Source organism: Aquarana catesbeiana, linkage group LG04, assembly GCF_042186555.1.
Source record: "Aquarana catesbeiana isolate 2022-GZ linkage group LG04, ASM4218655v1, whole genome shotgun sequence".
Lineage (NCBI taxonomy): Eukaryota > Metazoa > Chordata > Amphibia > Anura > Ranidae > Aquarana > Aquarana catesbeiana.
In genome coordinates, this window is record NC_133327.1 from 368177245 (window position 1) to 368197439 (window position 20195).

Below are 20195 nucleotides of genomic sequence, written 5' to 3' on the forward strand. Positions count from 1 at the left end.
GCTCATACCGATAAATGGGGTGAAAAGGCTCATGTATTCCACTATGGGATGTTGGCAAGCCTGGGCTGATGCACCAAGTTGGAGAAAAGTTGAGCATTTCAGAAAATTTGCATTTTGGGGCTTCCCGGATGCCCACAAGATGCAGGAACTTTTCTGGTTTGCTTTTTAGAGATGTGGATACCACATACTTAAGTGTTCTTATTTGTATTACAGCAAAGATTTCTGAAAACAAAAGGCTCAGTACAGATTGCACCTCTGAGGAGGGCTCAACTTCCTTATCCACAAATATCCCCTCAATCCAACTTCTTCAAAATCTTAATGTTACACCAGACCATCACAGATCGCCAGAGATACCAAGCCTTTACCACACTAGGAAAAAACGGTTTGTATACACTTCTCTGTTTCATACATGTTTGTTATACGATGGTACTGTGTACTTACACTGCCTTGCTTTCACTAGAAAAAAGTTAAATTTTCCTTTTTTTTTTTTTTTTTTTTTTTTATGCATTATTCTTATGCAGTCTCTCTATATTTAAAGTGGTCATAAAGGTTATTTTTTCCTAAAATTAAAACATTTATACTGGTTGCAATGGCATTGGACAGAATGGTCCCTTACCTCCTTATCTGGGATCCCCTGTCGGCATTCTCCTCCTCTTCTGAAAGTTCCCCCTTTGCAAGCTGGATTCTATTGGGACACTCGTATGGGCATATTACCAGGTTGGGCTGTGTGCATCCATAGACGCACACAACATGGCTTGGTCCCGCCCCCTGCATTCTCCTCCCAGGATTTGATTAACAGCAGCAGAAGCCAATGGTTCCTGCTGCTGCCGCCTCTGTGTCCTGCGAGAGGAGGAAGAGGGGAGAGTGTTGCTGCAGGCAGACACAGCGGTAGCTCAAGAGAGTACTTGTACGTTTTTAGGGAGGTGGAGGGGAGATGCAGCTACTGGAACATTTTTACCTTAAAGTGTTACTAAACCCAGGGCCCTGCATTCACTATATCTGGTCTCCCACAGTACACAGTGCATGGAAATGCAATTATTTTAGTAAATATAAACTGCTAAATACTTTTTCTCATCGGAAGTCTTGTGACTTCTATCAGTGTCTGGTTAAAGCTTGTAAGATGAGTTTTCATTCTCCTCTGACTGGCCTATGGGGCTGCAAGACCCCTGACCCTTTGTCTGGACAGTGCTGATCGGCCCTGTGCTGATCACATGCACCCTCCCAAAAAAAAAAAAAAAAATAACCTCTAGCAATTCACACCAAACGGAGCATGTCCCGAGGCTCTTTCTTATCAGGAGATAGATTGGGGACAGTGCAAGATGGGGAGGATCAGAGAAGATAGGATCAAACAGCCTTTTTACACAATGCAGAGGATTAACCCCTTAGGTTCCACAGTGAGTATAACAAGCATGCTTTACTGCATATACAAACTGAATTTACTGTTGTGGGTTTAGTAACCCTTTAATGCAGGGAATGCATTAAGGTAAAAAATGTCTTGACTTTAGAACCACTTTTTTACATTGCTTTTGCAAGTCTCTGCTGCTTATCGAGTGCTGGCGTTCAGTGTGTTTTGAATCAGGTTGACAGATTGTTGGGTGGAGCTTGGGAAGACCCAGCTGTCATGCTGCGCATTGGTACAATTGACAAAATTACAGCAAGATGGAGCATCCAAAAAAAACTTTTCAGAGACTTGTGTATTAAGTTAAGGAAAAGACCCTCCCACGGTAGTATATTTCAAAATATTTCCCGTGCCGCGAGCCACAACAGAGAGGCAGCGGGAGCTTAGAGAGTTGAACAAGTGGCTAGAGACTAGTGTAAGAATGAGGGATTTGGGTTCCTGGAGAACTGGACTGCCTTTTTGATCGGTTACTCGCTCTACTGTAGGGACATACTGCATCTAAATGAGCAGGGTGCTGCTCTGTTGGGGAAGAAAATGGTTAGAAGGCTGGAGGAGCTTTTAAACTAGGATCTGGTAGAGGGGAACAAAAAAGTATATGCCATGTGGAGAGCATGTGTCTACATTGGAATGGGATATAGCGGTCGTTGGAATAGTGGGGGGAGCAGAGAAATTGCATCGTCTACATCCAATACAAAAAAGAGTAGTAGAATCAAGTTATAGCTGACAAATGAGCAATATTAGAATATTAAACGCTAATAGAAAACGAAGGCTCGGTTCACACAGGGGCAACCCGACTTACAGCGCGACTTTGTAAGGCGATTTGGAGGTGACTTCAGCGCGACTTTAAGCAACTTGCAACGCAACTTAAAGTTGCCTCCAGGACAGGTGACTTTGGCTGTGGCCAATCACAGAATAATCAGCTCTCTGGAAGGGAGGGGTTTGCCTGGGTAAACTAATTTCTTTTCCTGTAAAGTTGCTTCACTATAGATGGAGATCCGACTTGGAGGCAACTTCCATTGAAATCTATGGGTACAAGTTGCCTAGAAGTCGCCTTGAAGTAGTACAGGAACCTTTTCTGAAGTCGGAGCAACTTCAGTAGTGTACATTAAGACAGGTCTCATTCACTTCAATGGAATTTCTTATGTCCCGCGACTTGGGGCAACTTGAGGTCTGACAAGTCGGATCCCAAGTTGCTGTAGTGTGAACTGGCACTAAAAGATATGTTTACAAATGCAAAAAGCTTAGCAATCAAAATAAATGAACTAGAACTTCTGTTATTCAAGGAGCAATTTGACTCCATGGGGATATTGGAAACCCGATTAGACAGCTTACATGACTGGGCTACTAATATTGGGGAGTACACTCCATTTTGGAAGGACAGAATTGACAGAGGTGGAAGGGTATGCATGTTTGTGAAGAACGATCTAAAAGTGAATTTGAGAGATATCAATAAGGAGAACTGCGATGTTGCAGAGTCGTTATGGCTGGAGGTCCATAAGAGTTCAACAAATAGTAAATTACTGGGATGTTATAGGCATCCTAACATAAAACATGAGGAAGCGTCTTGGCTCCTTTCAGAGGTTGAAATGACTGGGAAGCAGGGCAAAATTATTATGGGTGATTGTATTTGTCGTAATATAGAATGGGCCAATGGAACTGCACATTCTCTACAAAGCTTTATCATTTCTTACATTTACTACAGGATAATTTCATGGAACAGACAGTGGCAGCCCTAACAAGGAAAAATGCTCTGTTGGATCTATTCATTTCAAACAACACATACAGATGTCATGTGGTTTTTGGTCATGTTACAACCAAAAACGTAAATGTATTTTATTGGGATTTTATAGATAGACCAACACAAAGTGGCACAGAATTGTGAAGTGGAAGGAAAATACTTTGCAGAACCACCTTTCACTGCAATTACAGCCGCAAGTCTTTTTGGGGATGTCTCTACCAGCTTTGCACATATAGAGAGTGACATTTTTGCCCATTCTTGTTTGCAAAATAGCTCAAGCTCTGTCAGATTGGATGGAGAGCGTCTGAACAGCAAATTTCAAGTCTTGCCACAGATGCTCAATTGGATTCAGGTCTGCATTTGACTGGGCCATTCTAACACATGAATATGCTTTGATCTAAACCGTTCCATTGTATCTCTGGCTGTATGTTTAGGGTCATTGTCCTCCTGGAAGGTGAACCTCCGCCCCAGTCAAGTCTTTTGCAGACTCTAATGCCGCGTACACGGGATCGGATTTTCCGCCAGCAAAAGTCCGATGTGAGCTTTTGGTCGGAAATTCCGACCGTGTGCATGCTCCATCGGACTTTTGCTGGCGGAATTCCCGCCAGCAAAAGATTGAGAGCAGGTTCGTCTGTACCAATTCCGACTCAGCAAAATTCCTACGCATGCTCGGAAACAATTCGACGCATGCTCTGATGCCTTGAACTTCATTTTCTCGGCTCGTCGTAGTGTTGTACGTCACCGCATTTTTGATATTCAAAAGTGCAGAGAACTTTTGTGTGACCGTGTGTATGCAAGCCAAGCTTGAGCGGAATTCCGCCGGAAAGTCCATCCAATCGTGTGTATGCGGCATAACAGGGTTTCTTCTAAGATTGCCCTGTATTTGGCTCCATCCATCTTCCCATCAACTATAACCAGCTACCCTGTCGCTGCTGAAGAAAAGCATCCCCGCAACATGATGCTGCCACCACTATGTTTCACAGTGGGGATGGTGTGTTCAGGGTGATGTGCAGTGTTAGTTTTCCACCACATAAAGCGTTTTGCTTTTAGGCCAAAAAGTTCAATTTTGGCTTCATCTAACCAGAGCTCCTTATTCCACATGTTTACTGTGTCCCCCACATGGCTTATCGCAAATGGGACTTCTTATGACTTTATTTCAACAATGGCTTTCTTCTTGCCATTGGGCCTCTTGGCAGCTTCTCTGATAAATGCTCTTCTTGCCCTGCCTGTCAGTTTAGGTGGAGGGCCATGTCCTGGTAGGTTTGCAGTTGTGCCATACTCTTTCCGTTTTCGAATGATGGATAGAACAGTGCTCTGTGAGATCTTAAAAGCTTGGGATAGTGTTTTTTTTTTTTTTTTTTTTTTTTATAAACTAACCCTGCTTTTAACTTTTCCACAACTTTATCCCTGACCTGTCTGGTGTGTTCCTTGGCCTTCATGATGCTGTTTGTTCACTAAGGTTCTCTGATAAACCTCTGAGGACTTCACAGAACAGTTATATTTATACTTAGATTGCATGACACACAGGTGGACTGTGTGGGCTGGAGTATCAGAGTAAGGAGTGCTGAATACAAATGCACGCCACACTTTTCAGATATTTATTTGTAAAAAATTTGGAAAACCATTTATCATTTTGCTTCCACTTCACAATTCTGTGCCACTTTGTGTTGGTCTATGACATAAAATCCCAATAAAATACATTTGCGTTTTTGGTTGTAACATGACAAAATGTGGAACATTTCAAGGGTTGTGATTACTTTTTCAAGGCACTGTAGCTCATTACATATGTGCAAGTTAGAGACAACTTAGGTAATAGTGATCATGGTGTAGTCAGATTTGCTATAAGTTACAGAAAAGAGGTATGTTGGTATGACAAGCTCTAAATTAAAAAAAACTTCAATAAGCTATGATCCTTACTGTCTGACACTCGAACCAGATATTTGCAACAAAGAGCACACAAGGCAAGTGGGAATGTTTTAGGCCTCATCCACACTAGGCATTTAGCCCTGGTGCATAAGGCTCTGGCATTTGTGTGGGGGCGGAGGGTACAGCCACGTTGGTGGCAGTCTGTTAAACTCTGAGGGGCTGCTTGCATTCTGGGCATTTATCCATGGGTGCATACTGCCCTAAATATTACTACTAGCCATAGCAGCTGTATGCCTCTCGTAGTGTTTGACAGGCTGCCAGCAGCGGGGCTGGATGGTGCACCTGCGCCCTCTGCCAGCACATAAATGCAGGAGCCTCATGCTAAATGCCCAGTGTGCATGGGGCCTTCAAGAACAATTAAACAAGTGCATGGGTCATTCTATACCTAAACATGGAAATGTTGAAGGATGGGTGAATTTGCTTTGAATATTAAAACTGCATGAAATGGCATTTTCAGTTGGTGGTGCTCGGCTATGATTCCACTTTAAAAGGAATAAGTCACAAGGTCCAGATTTCTTACACCCACGAGTCCCTTGTGAACTTAGCTCAGTTATAGCCAAGCCGCTATTTCTAATTTTTAAAGGCCCTTACTAACAGTACCAACTGATTGGCGTGTGGCAAATGTGGTACCGTTTTTGTTTTTTTTTTTTTCAAAAAAGGATCAAGGTGTTTACCAGGAAATTACAGACCACTCAGCCTAATATCAATAGTATGTATTGTATTTAAGGGAATGGAAAGGGAATCTACTTAGAAATGTGTGCGCAATAAATTTATCACGAGTGACAACCAGCTTGGATTTATGAAAGACCGTTCTTGTTGGACCATCCTGTTATTCTATGAGGAAGTAAGTGGGAAGACTGAATGGTAGAAGTCCTGTGAACGTGGTTTATCTAGGTTTTGCCAAACCATTTATTACTGTGCCTCATAAATGTTTCATCTAAAAAAATTTAGGTCTGTATGTACATGAGCGGAAATTAACTGGTCCAGATAGTACTGATAAATGATTCATTCTCGAAATGGCCTGAAGTTGTGTGTGGTGTGCCCCAAGGTTCTATATCGGAGCCACTGCTGTTCAATTTGTTTAATAAATGATATAAAAAGTTGTAATTAAGAGCTTAGTTTCAGTTTTCCTTGATGGTACCAAATTATGCAGGGAAATACATTCGGCAAAGGATGTAACACCATTACAGGAAGTCCTTGATAAAAATAGGGGGTTGGGCGGCTATATGGCAGAAGAGGCTCCATATGGAGAAATGTAAAGTTATGTACTTGGGCGCCAAAGATACAAATGCAAAAATACACATTAGGAGGGACAACCTTGGGAGAATTGGTGATGGAAAAGGATCTGGGGTTGCATGTAGACCAGACACTTGACAATAGCATGCAAGCCAAGCTTCAAATAACAAAGCTAGGAAAATACTCATACATTAACCACTTAGCGACTGCCCACCCACAATGTACTGCAGACGAGTGGCTTCTGTGGGCAAAGCGACATACCTGTATTTCGCTGCCTACTTCTGGGTTTTGGGGGCATACATGAGTGTTCCCTGCCAGCCTATCAGTAAGTCCTGGCCAATGATTCATCAGGACATGTTGATCAGCTGTGTACATTCACAGCCCAGAGCCCTATGTTGACATTCAACACAGAGCTCTGTACACAGGGAACGATCTTTGTTTCTTATGCCTGCAAAGCAGCACACTTTACATACGTTACACATAGGCACATATTTAACCCCTGGATCGCCCTAGATGTTAACCCCTTCTCAGCCAGTGTCATTAATACAGTGACAGCGTATAGTATTATTACTGATCACTGTACTAATGTCGCTGGTGATGTCTGTGGCGGTTAGTCAGTTCCACCCAGCGTCAGTGTCAGATCGCCCTCCACACTATTGCACTCCCATTATAAGTCGTTGATCGCCGCCAGTGGTAGTATAAAAACAAAAATAGATTAGTTATTGCAGGGTTTGACAAATTTCAAGGCACCAAGTCACCATTGCGACTGGAAATTGCGTCCTGGCGCCTGGGTTTTTGTCAGCCCATTCGCTGTTGGCAGCAGGTGTGAGCATTTTCTCTCGCAAGCAATGCCCGCTCCTGTATTCCAAGCGCTGATTAGACGGGCTGCAGGATTCCTACCTGATATTGGTCTTGGCAGCTGTCAGTCAGGCAAGGTGTCAGGTGACTGGACTACCCGCGTCTCTCCCTGCATCTACTTTTTGGCTTGGCAGGGTGTGACTGGTCCATACGGATAGCTCGGAGCTAGACATGTGCAGGATGAAAAAATTCGTTTAGTTTCGTTTCGTTTCGTTATTTAACTTAATTCGTTTAGTTAAATTCGTTGCATTCATTACATTCGTTTTCGGAATTCGTTTAGTTTCGTATTCGAATTCGAAAAAATTCGACCGCATTCGAAAAAATTCGACCGCATTCGAAAAAAACTATCAAATTCCAAAAAAATTCTACCACATTCGAAAAAAACTGTCAAATTCCAAAAAAATTCTACCACATTCGAAAAAACTATCAAATTCCAAAAAAATTCGACCGCATTCGAAAAAAACTATCAAATTCCAAAAAAATTCTACCACATTCGAAAAAAACTGTCAAATTCGAAAAAATTCTACCACATTCGAAAAAAACTATAAAATTTGAAAAAAACAATAACTGAATTTGAAAAAGTAAACTATATATAACCATTTTGCGAAATTTGAAATTCGTATAGAATGAAATCGAATTCCAATAGAAAAGATTAGGATAGAATAGAAAGTATAAAAGAATAGCATAGAAAAACAATAGATCAGAATAGAAAAAAATATAATATATTGTATTCTAAGCTTTTCTATTTGAATTCGAATTCATTCTGTACCAAATTCCAATTTTGGAATATGGTTAAATATATATATTATATTTTTTTTCTATTCTGTTCCATTGTTTTTCTATGCTATTCTTTTCTATTCTATTCTAAACTTTTCTATTCGAATTTGAATTAATTCTATGCGAAATTCGAATTTCGGAAGATGGCTTCTAAAATTAGAATTTCGTATAGAATGAATTCGAATTTGAATAGAAAAGATTAGAATAGAAATAGAATAGACTAGAAAAACAATAGAACAGAAGAGAATAAAATATAATATATATATTTTTTTCTATTCTGTTTCATTGTTTTTCTATGCTATTCTTTTTTATTCTATTCTAAACATTTCTATTCGAATTTGAATTCATTCTATATGAAATTCGAATTCGGAAGATGGCTTCTGAAATTCGAATTTCGTATAGAATGAATTTGAATTTGAATAGAAAAGAATAGACTAGAAAAACAATAGAACAGAATAAAATATAATATATATATTATATCTTATTCTATTCTGTTCTATTGTTTTTCTAGTCTATTCTTTCTACTCTATTTTAATCTTTTCTATTCAAATTAATTTTATATGAAATTCGAATTTTGGAAGATGGATGGATATATATATATATATAACATTTTTCTATTCTGTTCTATTGTTTTTCTATTATTTTCTATTATATTCTGATCTTTTCTATTTGAATTCAAATTCATTCTATGCAAAATTCGAATTTCAGAAAATAGTTATATAGAAATAGAATGAAATCAAATTCTAATAGAAAAGAATAGAATAGAAAAACAATAGAACAGAATAGAAAGAAATATTTTATATATATATATATATATATATATATATATATATATATATATATATATATATATATATATATATATATATATATATATATATATATATATATATATTATATATATATATATATAAATAAATAAAACCATCTTCCGAAATTGGAATTTGGTACAGAATGAATTAGAATAGAAAAGATTAGAATAGAATATTTTATATTTTTTTCTATTCTGTTCTATTGTTTTTCTATGCTATTCTTTTATATTATTTTCTGTTCTATTCTAATCTTTTCTATTTGAATTCATTCTGTACCAAATTCCAATTTCGGAGGATGTGTGTATGTGTATGTATATATATATATATATATATATATATATATATATATATATATATATATATATATATATATATAATATATTATTATTTTTTTTTTTTTCTGTTCTAGTCTTTTCTATTAGAATTCGATTTCATTCTGTTTCTGTATAACCATTTTCGGAAATTCAAATTTCGTATAGAATGATTTCGCATTCAAATAGAAAAGATTCGAATAAAATAGAAAAACAATAGACCAGCATAGAAAAAAAATAAAAATAAAAAAAATATATATAAATATATATACCGTATTTATCGGCATATAACACGCACTTTTTTCCCCTTAAAATCAGGGGAAAATCATGGGTGCATGTTATACGCCGATCCCTTGCGATCCTGAGCTGACAGATCTTCAAAATCGCCGACCGCGATTTGAAAATGGCGCCGAAATACACAGAGCCGGTCCTCGGCTCTTCTCGGCCACTTTCGGCTTCACTCGAGTGCCGCCCGAACCTAGCCGAGTGTACTCGGCTAGGTTCGGATAGCTCCGCTCACAGTCACGCCCATCCCGGGCGGGACTACGAGTGGAGCCGAAAGTGAACGAGAGCCGCCGAGAAGAGCCGAGGACCGGCTCTGTGTATTTTGGCGCCGGCGGCACCATTTTCAAATCGCGGTCGGCGATTTTGAAGCTCAGGATCGCAGGGGATCACAGGATTTTCAAACTGCGAGCTGCAAGGCTGCACTGGGGCAAGGCTGCACTGGGATGAGGCTGCAATGGACACTGGGAAGGCTGCACTGACAAGGCTGCACTGACAAGGCTGCACTGAGAAGGCTGCAATGATGGGCATTTAAATGTAAGTTTTTTTCCCTTAAACTTCCCTCCTAAAAGTTTTTTTTTCCTTAAAATTCCCTCCTAAACTTGGGGTGCGTGTTATACGCCGATAAATACGGTAATTTTTTTGTATTATTCTCTTCTATTTTTTTTTATGCTTTTCTTTTCTATTATTTTATATTCTATAATAGTCTTTTCAATTCAAATTCATTCTATACGAAATTTGAATTTCGGAACATGGCTTCTGAAGTTTGAATTTCTTATAGAATGAATTCGAATTAGAACAGAAAATAATAGAAAAGAATAGACTAGAAAAACAATAGAACAGAATAGAAGAAAATATAATATATATATATATATATTATATATTATATTTTCTTCAATTCTGTTCTATTGTTTTTCTAGTCTATTCTTTTCTATTATTTTCTATTCTATTCTAATCTTTTATATTCAAATTTGATTTCGGTCTATATGAAATTCGAATTTTGGAAGATGTTTTTTTTATATATATATATATATATATATATATATATATATATATATATATATATATATATATATATATATATATATATAATTTTCTATTTTGTTTCATTGTTTTTCTATTCTATTCTAAACTTTTCTATTCGAATTTTGAATTCATTCTATACGAAATTCGAATTTCGGAAGATGGCTTCTGAAAGTGGAATTTCGAATTTGAATAGAAAAGATTAGAATAGAAAATAATAGACTAGACAAACAATAGAACAGAATAAAATATAATATATATAATTTTTTGTATTCTGTTCTATTGTTTTTCTAGTCTTTTCTCTTTTACTCTGTTCTAATCTTTTCTATTCGAATTCATTTTATAAGAAATTCAAATTTCGGAAGATGGTTTTATATATATATATATATATATATATATATATATATATATATATATATATATATATATATATATATATTATACATATACACACACATATAATATATATATATATATATAAATATTATATATATATATATATATATATATAATATATAACCATCTTCCGAAATTTGAATTTCTTATAATATGAATTCGAATTTGAATAGAAAAGATTAGAATAGAGTAGAAGAGAAAAGACTAGAAAAACAATAGAACAGAATAGAATAAATTATATATATTATATTTTATTCTGTTCTGTTCTATTGTTTGTCTAGTCTATTATTTTCTATTCTAATCTTTTCTATTCAAATTCGAATTCATTCTATACGAAATTCCACTTTCAGAAGCCATCTTCCGAAATTCGAATTTCATATAGAATGAATTCAAATTCGAATAGAAAAGTATAGAATAGAAAAGAATAGCATAGAAAAACAATATATATATATATATATATATATATATATATATATATATATATATATATATATATATATATATATATATATATATATTGTTTTTCTATGCTATTCTTTTCTATTCTATACTTTTCTATTCGAATTTGAATTCATTCTATATGAAATTCGAATTTTGGAAGATGATAGATATATATATATATATATATATATATATATATATATATATATATATATATATATATATATATCTATCATCTTCCAAAATTCGAATTTCATATAGACCGAAAACAAATTTGAATGTAAAAGAATAGACTAGAAAAACAATAGAACAGAATAGAAGAAAATATAATATATAATATTTTCTTCTATTCTGTTCTATTGTTTTTATAGTCTATACTTTTCTATTATTTTCTGTTCTAATCTTTTCTATTCAAATTCGAATTCATTCTATACGAAATTCAAAGTTCAGAAGCCATGTTCCGAAATTCGAATTTCGTATAGAATGAATTTGAATTGAAAATACTATTATAGAATATAAAATAATAGAAAAGATAAGCATAAATATATATATATATATATATATATATATATATATATACACACATATTCTATTGCTTTATTTTATATTCTACCTTATTGTTTTTTTTAGAAAAACGTTTTCTATTTTTTTTTAATTTGATTATGTTTTCGAATTCGATTCGAATTCGTTCGGTTTTTTTTGGATTCGTTTAAATTCTTTACTTTTGTCATTCGGAAATTCGGATGCATCCGAATTTCCAAATAATGAAAAATTCGTCCGAATTTCGATTCGGAACGAAACGAAATGCACATGCCTACTCGGAGCCCCGTCTGTGGATTGTTGTGGCTGTCCTCGGTTGTTGTTGTAATCGCCTGTGGTGGTGGTTGTGTCTTCCCGGGCCTCGGACGTAGAACTGTGTGAAAGGCGCCATCCTGTGGAGGGGACCATGTGCCAGAAGGATGGTGTGGTTGGTGTAGCTTGGTGTCGTCTCCACCAAGCGTTCCCTCTCATCTGACCCCCCCCCCCAACTCCCCCAGGCTCCTCACTGCTAATGCAGTGAGGAGTGACGCCTGGCCTGGGCAGCTATCAGAGCTTAAAACAAGTAAAAATTTTTGCTGAACTGAAAAAAGCAAGCGGCCAGCAAAGTTCGTAGATAACAAACAAAAAGTCACATGCATAAAAATTATTGCGGCGCTGAAAAGTTCAAAAATGAAATTGAAGAGTGGGAGGAATCCAATCACCAAATATATTGTGCAGATGTAGAAAGAGTCACTCGTCACCACGTGGTAATGTAGTCTGCTTACCAGAAGGTGTTAAGGATTAGGCATAGATGATAAATTCTCAATAGCATCCAGCAAATCCAGCCCACTGGAAACCTTCATCAGACCACAACATCCGTGGGATTTCCTTCACATATAAACATCTCCCAATGGTCACTTCAGAATTAGGCATTCAGGCATGTAGTCATCATATATCCGAGAAAAGAAAATGAAGGACCCATAGTGAAGCCCGTAATGATAGATAAAAAAACTTTTATTGTAGTAACTTACAGTTGAAGCTTAAAACAGCATGCATCAATGATAGGAACAAATGGCTGCAGCAATCAGCGTACGGATGTCAGCCTGCCTGACATGTTTCATCGTAACAGATGTCTTCAGAGGCATGGCTACAGCTACAACCGCACGCTATATATATGGTATGGTTAGTGGGTGGATCAGAGGGGATATAATCAAACTCATCACTAACAGCTGGGTAGGATGTGTGTCTTGTGCAGAGCGCCCTGGTGCTAACAGGATAAACCTGGTTAGCAACTGAAGACATCTGTTACGATGAAACATGTCAGGCAGGCTGACATCCGTACGCTGATTGCTGCAGCCGTTTGTTCCTATCATTGATGCATGCTGTTTTAAGCTTCAACTGTAAGTTACTACAATAAAAGTTTTTTTATCTATCATTACGGGCTTCACTATGGGTCCTTCATTTTCTTTTCTCGGATATATGATGACTACATGCCTGAATGCCTAATTCTGAAGTGACCATTGGGAGATGTTTATATGTGAAGGAAATCCCATGGATGTTGTGGTCTGATGAGGGGTTCCAGTGGGCTGGATTTGCTGGATGCTATTGAGAATTTATCATCTATGCCTAATCCTTAACACCTTCTGGTAAGCAGACTACATTACCACGTGGTGACGAGTGACTCTTTCTACATCTGCACAATATATTTGGTGATTGGATTCCTCCCACTCTTCAATTTCATTTTTGAGCTATCAGAGCTACTCTCCGTCCTTCCTCCTCCCCATCCTTCTCCATCCTACTGTAGTTCCTGCTGGCTCCCCTGTGTGCGTATGTCCTACTTGGTAGGCTGGACAGGAGGGTGTGGGATGGAAGGGCCAGGCTCTCCTTTACTTGCTCAATCTTGGGTCAGAGCAGGCTGGGGGGGGGGGTCAGAGCAGGCAGCAGCAGTGTGTCCTGGAAGCAGCCCATGTCTCTGGGGGAGGATGATTCTGTTCTAGTAGTGATTTAGGACACTGGTGTTTATATCAGTGCCCCCCCCCCCCCCACTTTGAGAGTAACGGTTGGTCTTTAAGGGAGGTTCACTTATATAACGTGTGTTTCCACACCTAAACCACTTCCCATCCAGGCCTATTCTGGCACTCCTCTCCTACATGTAAAAATCATTATTTTTTTTGCTAGGAAATTACTCAAAACCCCCAAACATTATATATGTTTTTTTTAGCAGACACCCTAGGAAATAAAATGGTGGTTGTTGCGCAACAATTTTTAAAATGCGTTTTTAAGTTAAAAAAAAAAAAAGTTTCATGATTTAAAAAATAACAAAACAGTAAAGTTAGCCCAATTTTTTGTATAATGTGAAAGATGATGTTACGCTGAGTAAATAGATACCCAGCATGTCACACTTTATAATTGCGCACACTCATGGAATGGCACCAAACTTCGGTACTTAAAAATCTCCATAGGCGATGCTTGGAATTTTTTTTACAGGCTACCAGTTTAGAGTTAGAAGAGGTCTAGTGCTAGAATTGTTGCTCTTGCTCTAATGCAGGGATCCTCAAACTACGGCCCTCCAGCTGTTGCGGAACTACACATCCCATGAGGCATTGTAAAACTCTGACATTCACAGACATGGCTAGGCATGATGGGAATTGTAGTTCTTGAACAACTGGAGGGCCATAGTTTGAAGACCTTTGCTCTAATGCATGCGGCAATACCTCACATGTGTGGTTTGAACGGCGTTTACATATGTGGGCGGGACTTGCGTGTGCATGTTTATTTTTACACTTTCTCTTAATTTTTTTTTTTTTTTTGATCAATTTTATTCCTATTACATGGAATGTAAACATCCCTTGTAATAGGAATGGTGTGCGACAGGTCCTCTTAACCTCTTGCTTACTGGGCACTTAAACCCCCCTCCTGCCCAGACCAATTTTTAGCTTTCAGCAATGTCACACTTTGAATGACAATTGCGCGGTCATGCTACACTGTGCTCAAATTAAATTTTTATCATTTTTTTTCACACAAATGGAGCTTTCTTTTGGAGGTATTTAATCACCGTTTGGGTTTTTATTTTTTGCTAAACCAACAAAAAAAGACAGAATTAAAAAAAAAAAAAAAAAAACATGTTTCATAGTTTGTTATAAAATTTTGCAAACGGGTAATTTTTCTCCTTCATTGATATTCGCTGATGAGGCGACACTGATGGGCTGCACTGATGGGCACAGATAAGGCGACACTGATGGGCACTGGTAGGTGGCACTGATGGGCACTGGTAGGTGGCATTGATAAGCAGCACTGGTAATGACGCACTGATTAATTTATAGGTGGCACTGATGGCACTGATAGGTGACACTGTGGGCACTGGTAGGTGGGTATCCTCTGTGTTTGGGACACCCTGTGTTTCGGGATCGTCTCCTTCCTACGATTTGTGATCAGGTGAGTCTCATAGACTCGCTGATCACAGAGTATGCTGTGCAGGCCGCTCAAGCATGGGAGGACATCCAGGGACGCCCTCCCGGCAAATTAGGTCCGCGCTGTAGCTGTCTATAGCGCGGACAGCAAGTGGTTAATCTCTCCTCCAGGCTGGAAAGCATGAGATCAAAAAAAAAAAAATGGACGATCCCATGCTTTCCAGCCGTGATCACGGCTTTGTTTACAACCGCGGCCTGGACGTGACGTCATAGTATCGCGCCCGGGCCTCTGAAGGTCATAGAGATGACTGGTGACCATCTGGTCACCAGTCATCTCTATGCTCATCATCCGGCGGTGGCAGATCCTTTCTCCGGGTCCCCGATGGCAAGGGAAAGCTGGAGAAGCACCGGAGGGTGTGGAGGGGCGGGGGGGACACATTACCTCCCGTCGCCTGTAAGAATGATCAAGTGGCAGAACTGCCACTATGATCATTCTTACGGTGCACAGAATCGCCGGCTCTAAAAGATGATATCTGGATGCATGTAGCTGTAGGCATCATTCAAATATCAACACTGAAAGTCAAGGACGTCATATGACGTACCTTGGGCGGGAAGTAGTTAAACTAAAAGTGTTAAAAAAGCAACGCAACTTCTCCCTTATAATTATATTAACTGCTTCCTGTACTGTGGACGGGTGGCACGAGCAGCCTGGATAAGGTACATGAACATCATCCAGCCTGTTCCGGGTTCATGCACGCGTGTGTGTATGTGTGCGCGCGCGCTCCCTGCTGATCCGCGCCGACACAGACTACTGCCTACAGTTGTCGGGACCTTCTGACTTTTGTGAGAAGGTCCCAACCAATAATTTATGGCTGAGACCTGCTAATCTGCTGTAGCCAATCACAGCACAGAACCCTGTGTTTACAAACACAGAGGGTTCTGTACATAGGTCAGCGATCTTTGTTAGTTAAAAAAAACTGGCTCCTAACTTTTTTAGCTGGCTCCTAGATTCAAAGCAAAATTGTTAAGCCCCGAGTTATTCATTTTGGAGAAGAGGTACTTAAGAGGGGATGTAATTACATTATTGAAATATGTATATTTAAGATGACTCCAGTAACTCTAAAAAAAAAACTGTTTACTCTAAGGTCCCTGAAGAGGACACACAGCCATGATTTGAAGTTTAAAGAAAGGAGATTTCACCTTGGATTGCAGAAAGGGTTCTTTACTATTAGAGCAGTAATATGGTGAACGCCCTCCACCAGGTACTGGAACTAGCTCAGAGTGCCAACTCCAAAAACATTTAGATGTTTTCCTCAGGAACAGAATATACAGGGCCCTGGGAATTATTAGAGAATAAAAATAACACACACACATTGAACTGGATGGACCTGTGTCTTTTTTTTTTTTTTTTTTTTTTCCAACCTTCTAAACTATGTTACTATATAAATATTTCAGTATGCAAAAATATTTGTTTTATTTGAAGTCTTGCATACTTTAGTATTGCAAACCATTGGGGAATTATTTTTTTGTTACACCAACACTTTCCCTAACCTAGATGTCCAGACATTATTGTGTAACATTTTTTCTTTTCCATGGTAATAGTGGTTATCAAGCAGTAGTCATCAACTCTGTCCTCGGGTCCCACTAACAGGCCAGGTTTTATGTATTACCTTGGGGAGATGCAGACTAGAATACTGCAATCACTGAGCAGCAAATTATATCACTTGTGATGTATTTGTTATCTTGCAAACCATCGTCCGAGATGAAGCTACGCTATGGGCAATAGTGAAACGCGTTGACGTAATCAACGCTGACACGTCACGGGCGCTATGCTCTGGGTGTGAGAGATGATGAGGAGGCAGCTGTTGGTGTTTGGTAATACAAGCTAGCCCATTCCATCCATCCGACCCGGCATCCGTAAGGACTGATCGCCCCTATCAATTGGCCATGGATCCAAGCCCTATAGGCGGAATACTTGAAGCCGGGCGACCTACGTTAGCAGGCGGCTTCCACAGCATCGATCTGACAAGGAGGTCGAGTTCGCGGTGTACTATTTCAAGTCCCGCCGTCCCTCCAGCCGTTGACATCGGATTCGGAGCTGCACTTACCACCACATCTCCTCCTCATGAAGAGGGCAGCTTGATGTATGATCAATCCAGATCAGGACCCGGAGGATAAATCGGTGCAACAAATGGTAAAGTTTCTCACTTTTACTCATTTAAGTATACACCTTATATTTACCATTTCATCACCAGTGACTTTCATCAAAATCGTCTATGTGGACAATCACCTTTCAACTGCACCTTGCTTATTAATATCCCCAATTTATCTGATATTACTCTATGGGACAGGTCATCATCTTGTGGACTTCTACCGGAATTTGCAGCCCAGTACAGGGTTCCTACCAATTAGCAGTAGTTAGTACCACTCAACCCTCCCCCCACCATCCATCCCCATCCATCCCCTAAGGATCTTTCTTGCTGCTGACAGGTATTTTTTGGCTTGTATAGGACATTGATATCTCATCAACCAATTAAAAATTAAAATTACCAATTATTACTATTACCCTATTACCAGCCAACAATTAGCAAGATCCTTAAGCGTCCGGACGTTGCTCTACGTTGTTTATTTGTTTTTGTTTAATGTACTGTTTTTTGTTTGTTCTGTCTGGCCTATTACCCAACTATATACGCAGTAATTGGGCCCTATTGGACCCAGTTATATTCAATCTATTTTTATTCTAATTTAAGTTTGTTGCCTAACATGCTCAATGTATTTTAAACCATTTAATAAAGTGATTTATTCAATTTTTTGGCAATACAGCTAGTAATTTTAGACAAATATTCAATAAGTGTTGCTAGAGTAACCCCTTACCCGGACACTAGTACTGGGTGTTTCCCTTCCTTTTGTGCAATTATGGTTACAGCATCAGTTTATACATGAACTTACTACCCATTGGTCATTTAAAGTGGGAGTCCGAGTCCGGCGACCAATCCCTTTTTTTTTTTTTTTTTTTTTTAGGTCATTGAGACACTTTGCTAATCCCAAAATAACACTCACAGTTTGGGTGTAATATTTCCGCCTCTGTCTGTTTTCGTACTGAAGAATAACTTTAAAAATGTGATGCTGGCTGTTTCCATCTTACTTGTGGGCATGTGAAGCCCACAAGCATTGATTTCCTGGATGCGGTGAATGCTGTTCATTCACAGCTTGTTCACAAGCATGATCGTTGTTCCCGCACTGAATCTTGGGAAGCCTGATACTAAGCTCCCAGGAGACAGTGCGGCGCCGGGGAAAGGCAATAGACAGGAAGTGCCACAATAAAGTACAATATAAAGGTAATTACAGCGATAAAAAATTTTTTCGTGCGGCATTTGAACATCTATGCAATTAAATGAAGGGGGTAAGATTAAGTTAAAAATTTGAATGGAACCCCACTTTAAGTATTTGACCATTCCCAGGTGTCTCTTGTTCCCATTTTCCCCTTCCTTTAGTTTAGTTTATCTTGCAAACCTGGCCTGTTAGTGGGCCCTGAGGACAGGGTTGATGACCACTGTTATAAAGGATGTCATGTGCACTCTGTGCACTCTATGTGCATCTGGTTTCTCTGCAATACAACTTGTCCCTACTTTGTAGCTAGTGACAGTAAAATATTACTAAATGCTTTATCAGTATGCAGTGTAACTAATAAATACATAACAGTTTGTAAAAAAACAAACAAACAAATCTACACTTTAGAAAAAAGGGAAATTAAATTATTTAGATTGATTAAATTCCTGTTAATTTGGAAGTATTTCAAGTGACCTAAATATATAGAAAATATATTTCTTATATCTAGAGAGAAGTGAGGTCACACCCATAATAGTAGTTTTTATTTTGATAGCTGGGAGAACTTTTACTCTGGTCTGGGAAAGAGGGGAATATATCCCATGATTTAGTGTAAAATTGTTACATTCTGAAAATTGTTTATGTTCACGGCGTGGGAAATGATGCAATCCGTGCGCATATCCTGCACCGCATTCAAACAAGTGCCTGGCAGAGCCTGGTGGTCCGTGGGGCCGCTGTAACCGCCCGTCGCAGCCGCGGCCTAGTCCGACCTAGTGAAGCTTGCCGCCCACTGCACTTTCCTACGTTGCCGGCCGGCGGAGGAGCGCCGTGGCCGGCCTGACCTGGAATCGGGAGCGCGGACGCTGCCGATATAAACCACCATATCCCTCCACCTTCCTGCTGAAAACTGCCAAGTCATCCGTTGGAGACTGCCTGTGTGGACTGGCTAAGGAGTCCTAGGGCCCAGCATCCTTATCACCCTTCTGCCTCCGTCCCGGCCCCCTGGGCCTTTCCTGCATGGTGCCCCCGGCCGGCCCTTCTCACTAAACTGTCACTACCTGTGGGTTTAACGGGGGGCTGCTGGTGACTACTGCCCACCTCTCCGGGCTGCGACCTCCAGGGACTCAATACCTGCCGTCTACTCCTAGCACCTTCCAGACCGCTGACCTGGGCCTTTGAGAACTGCCCTCTGTTGAGGCCGTGATCCAGAGGCCTGTGCTGCATCGCTGCCCTGGTGGGTATCCCGGTGGGGACCACTATAACTGCGACTGGCTGTTATGTGGATGTGAGGGGTCCTCTCCTATCTCATAGTTGACTATAAGCTGAAGGATGACTATTCATCTGCTCCATCTTATCAACCCCTTGCCCCCAGATTCATAGACTCTCTAAGCACCGGCCCAAAAACTCATCCATGCTGGTGAGAATAGACCGCCTTGCTGAAGAATGTAATCTCATTAGAAACATCCTGGATAAGATCAGGGGCAGGCTGATTGAATCAGAATCCAAAATTTCTGCCACTGAAGCTCTTACAGCTACCCACACCAACACCATAGCGGACTTGCAACGCACGGTACAACTGCTTGTCGCTAAATGACGCAGAAAACAGGGCGAGACGCAACAACGTACAAGTCCTGGGTCTCCCGGAGGGGGAGGAAGGTGACCGACCGGCAGAGTTCGCAGAAGAATTCTTCAAAAAATTACTGGGCCTTGCGAATATCTCCCCGACCTATGTCATTGAGT

At 39.4% G+C, this 20195-nt stretch overlaps 1 protein-coding gene across 4 annotated transcripts in view; it reads left to right on the forward strand.

Annotated features, from left to right (window-relative positions):
* ARMC2 (armadillo repeat containing 2) overlaps window positions 1-20195 on the forward strand; it is a 271525-nt gene that overhangs the window by 113272 nt on the left and 138058 nt on the right. For 3 of the 4 annotated variants that reach the window (XM_073627048.1, XM_073627044.1, XM_073627046.1), the window contains one exon: window positions 214-382. The exons of the other annotated variant lie outside the window; for it this stretch is intronic. In XM_073627048.1, the coding sequence (XP_073483149.1) occupies window positions 214-382 (169 nt within the window). The remainder of the gene's footprint in view (window positions 1-213; window positions 383-20195) is intronic. 4 annotated transcript variants of the gene reach the window in all.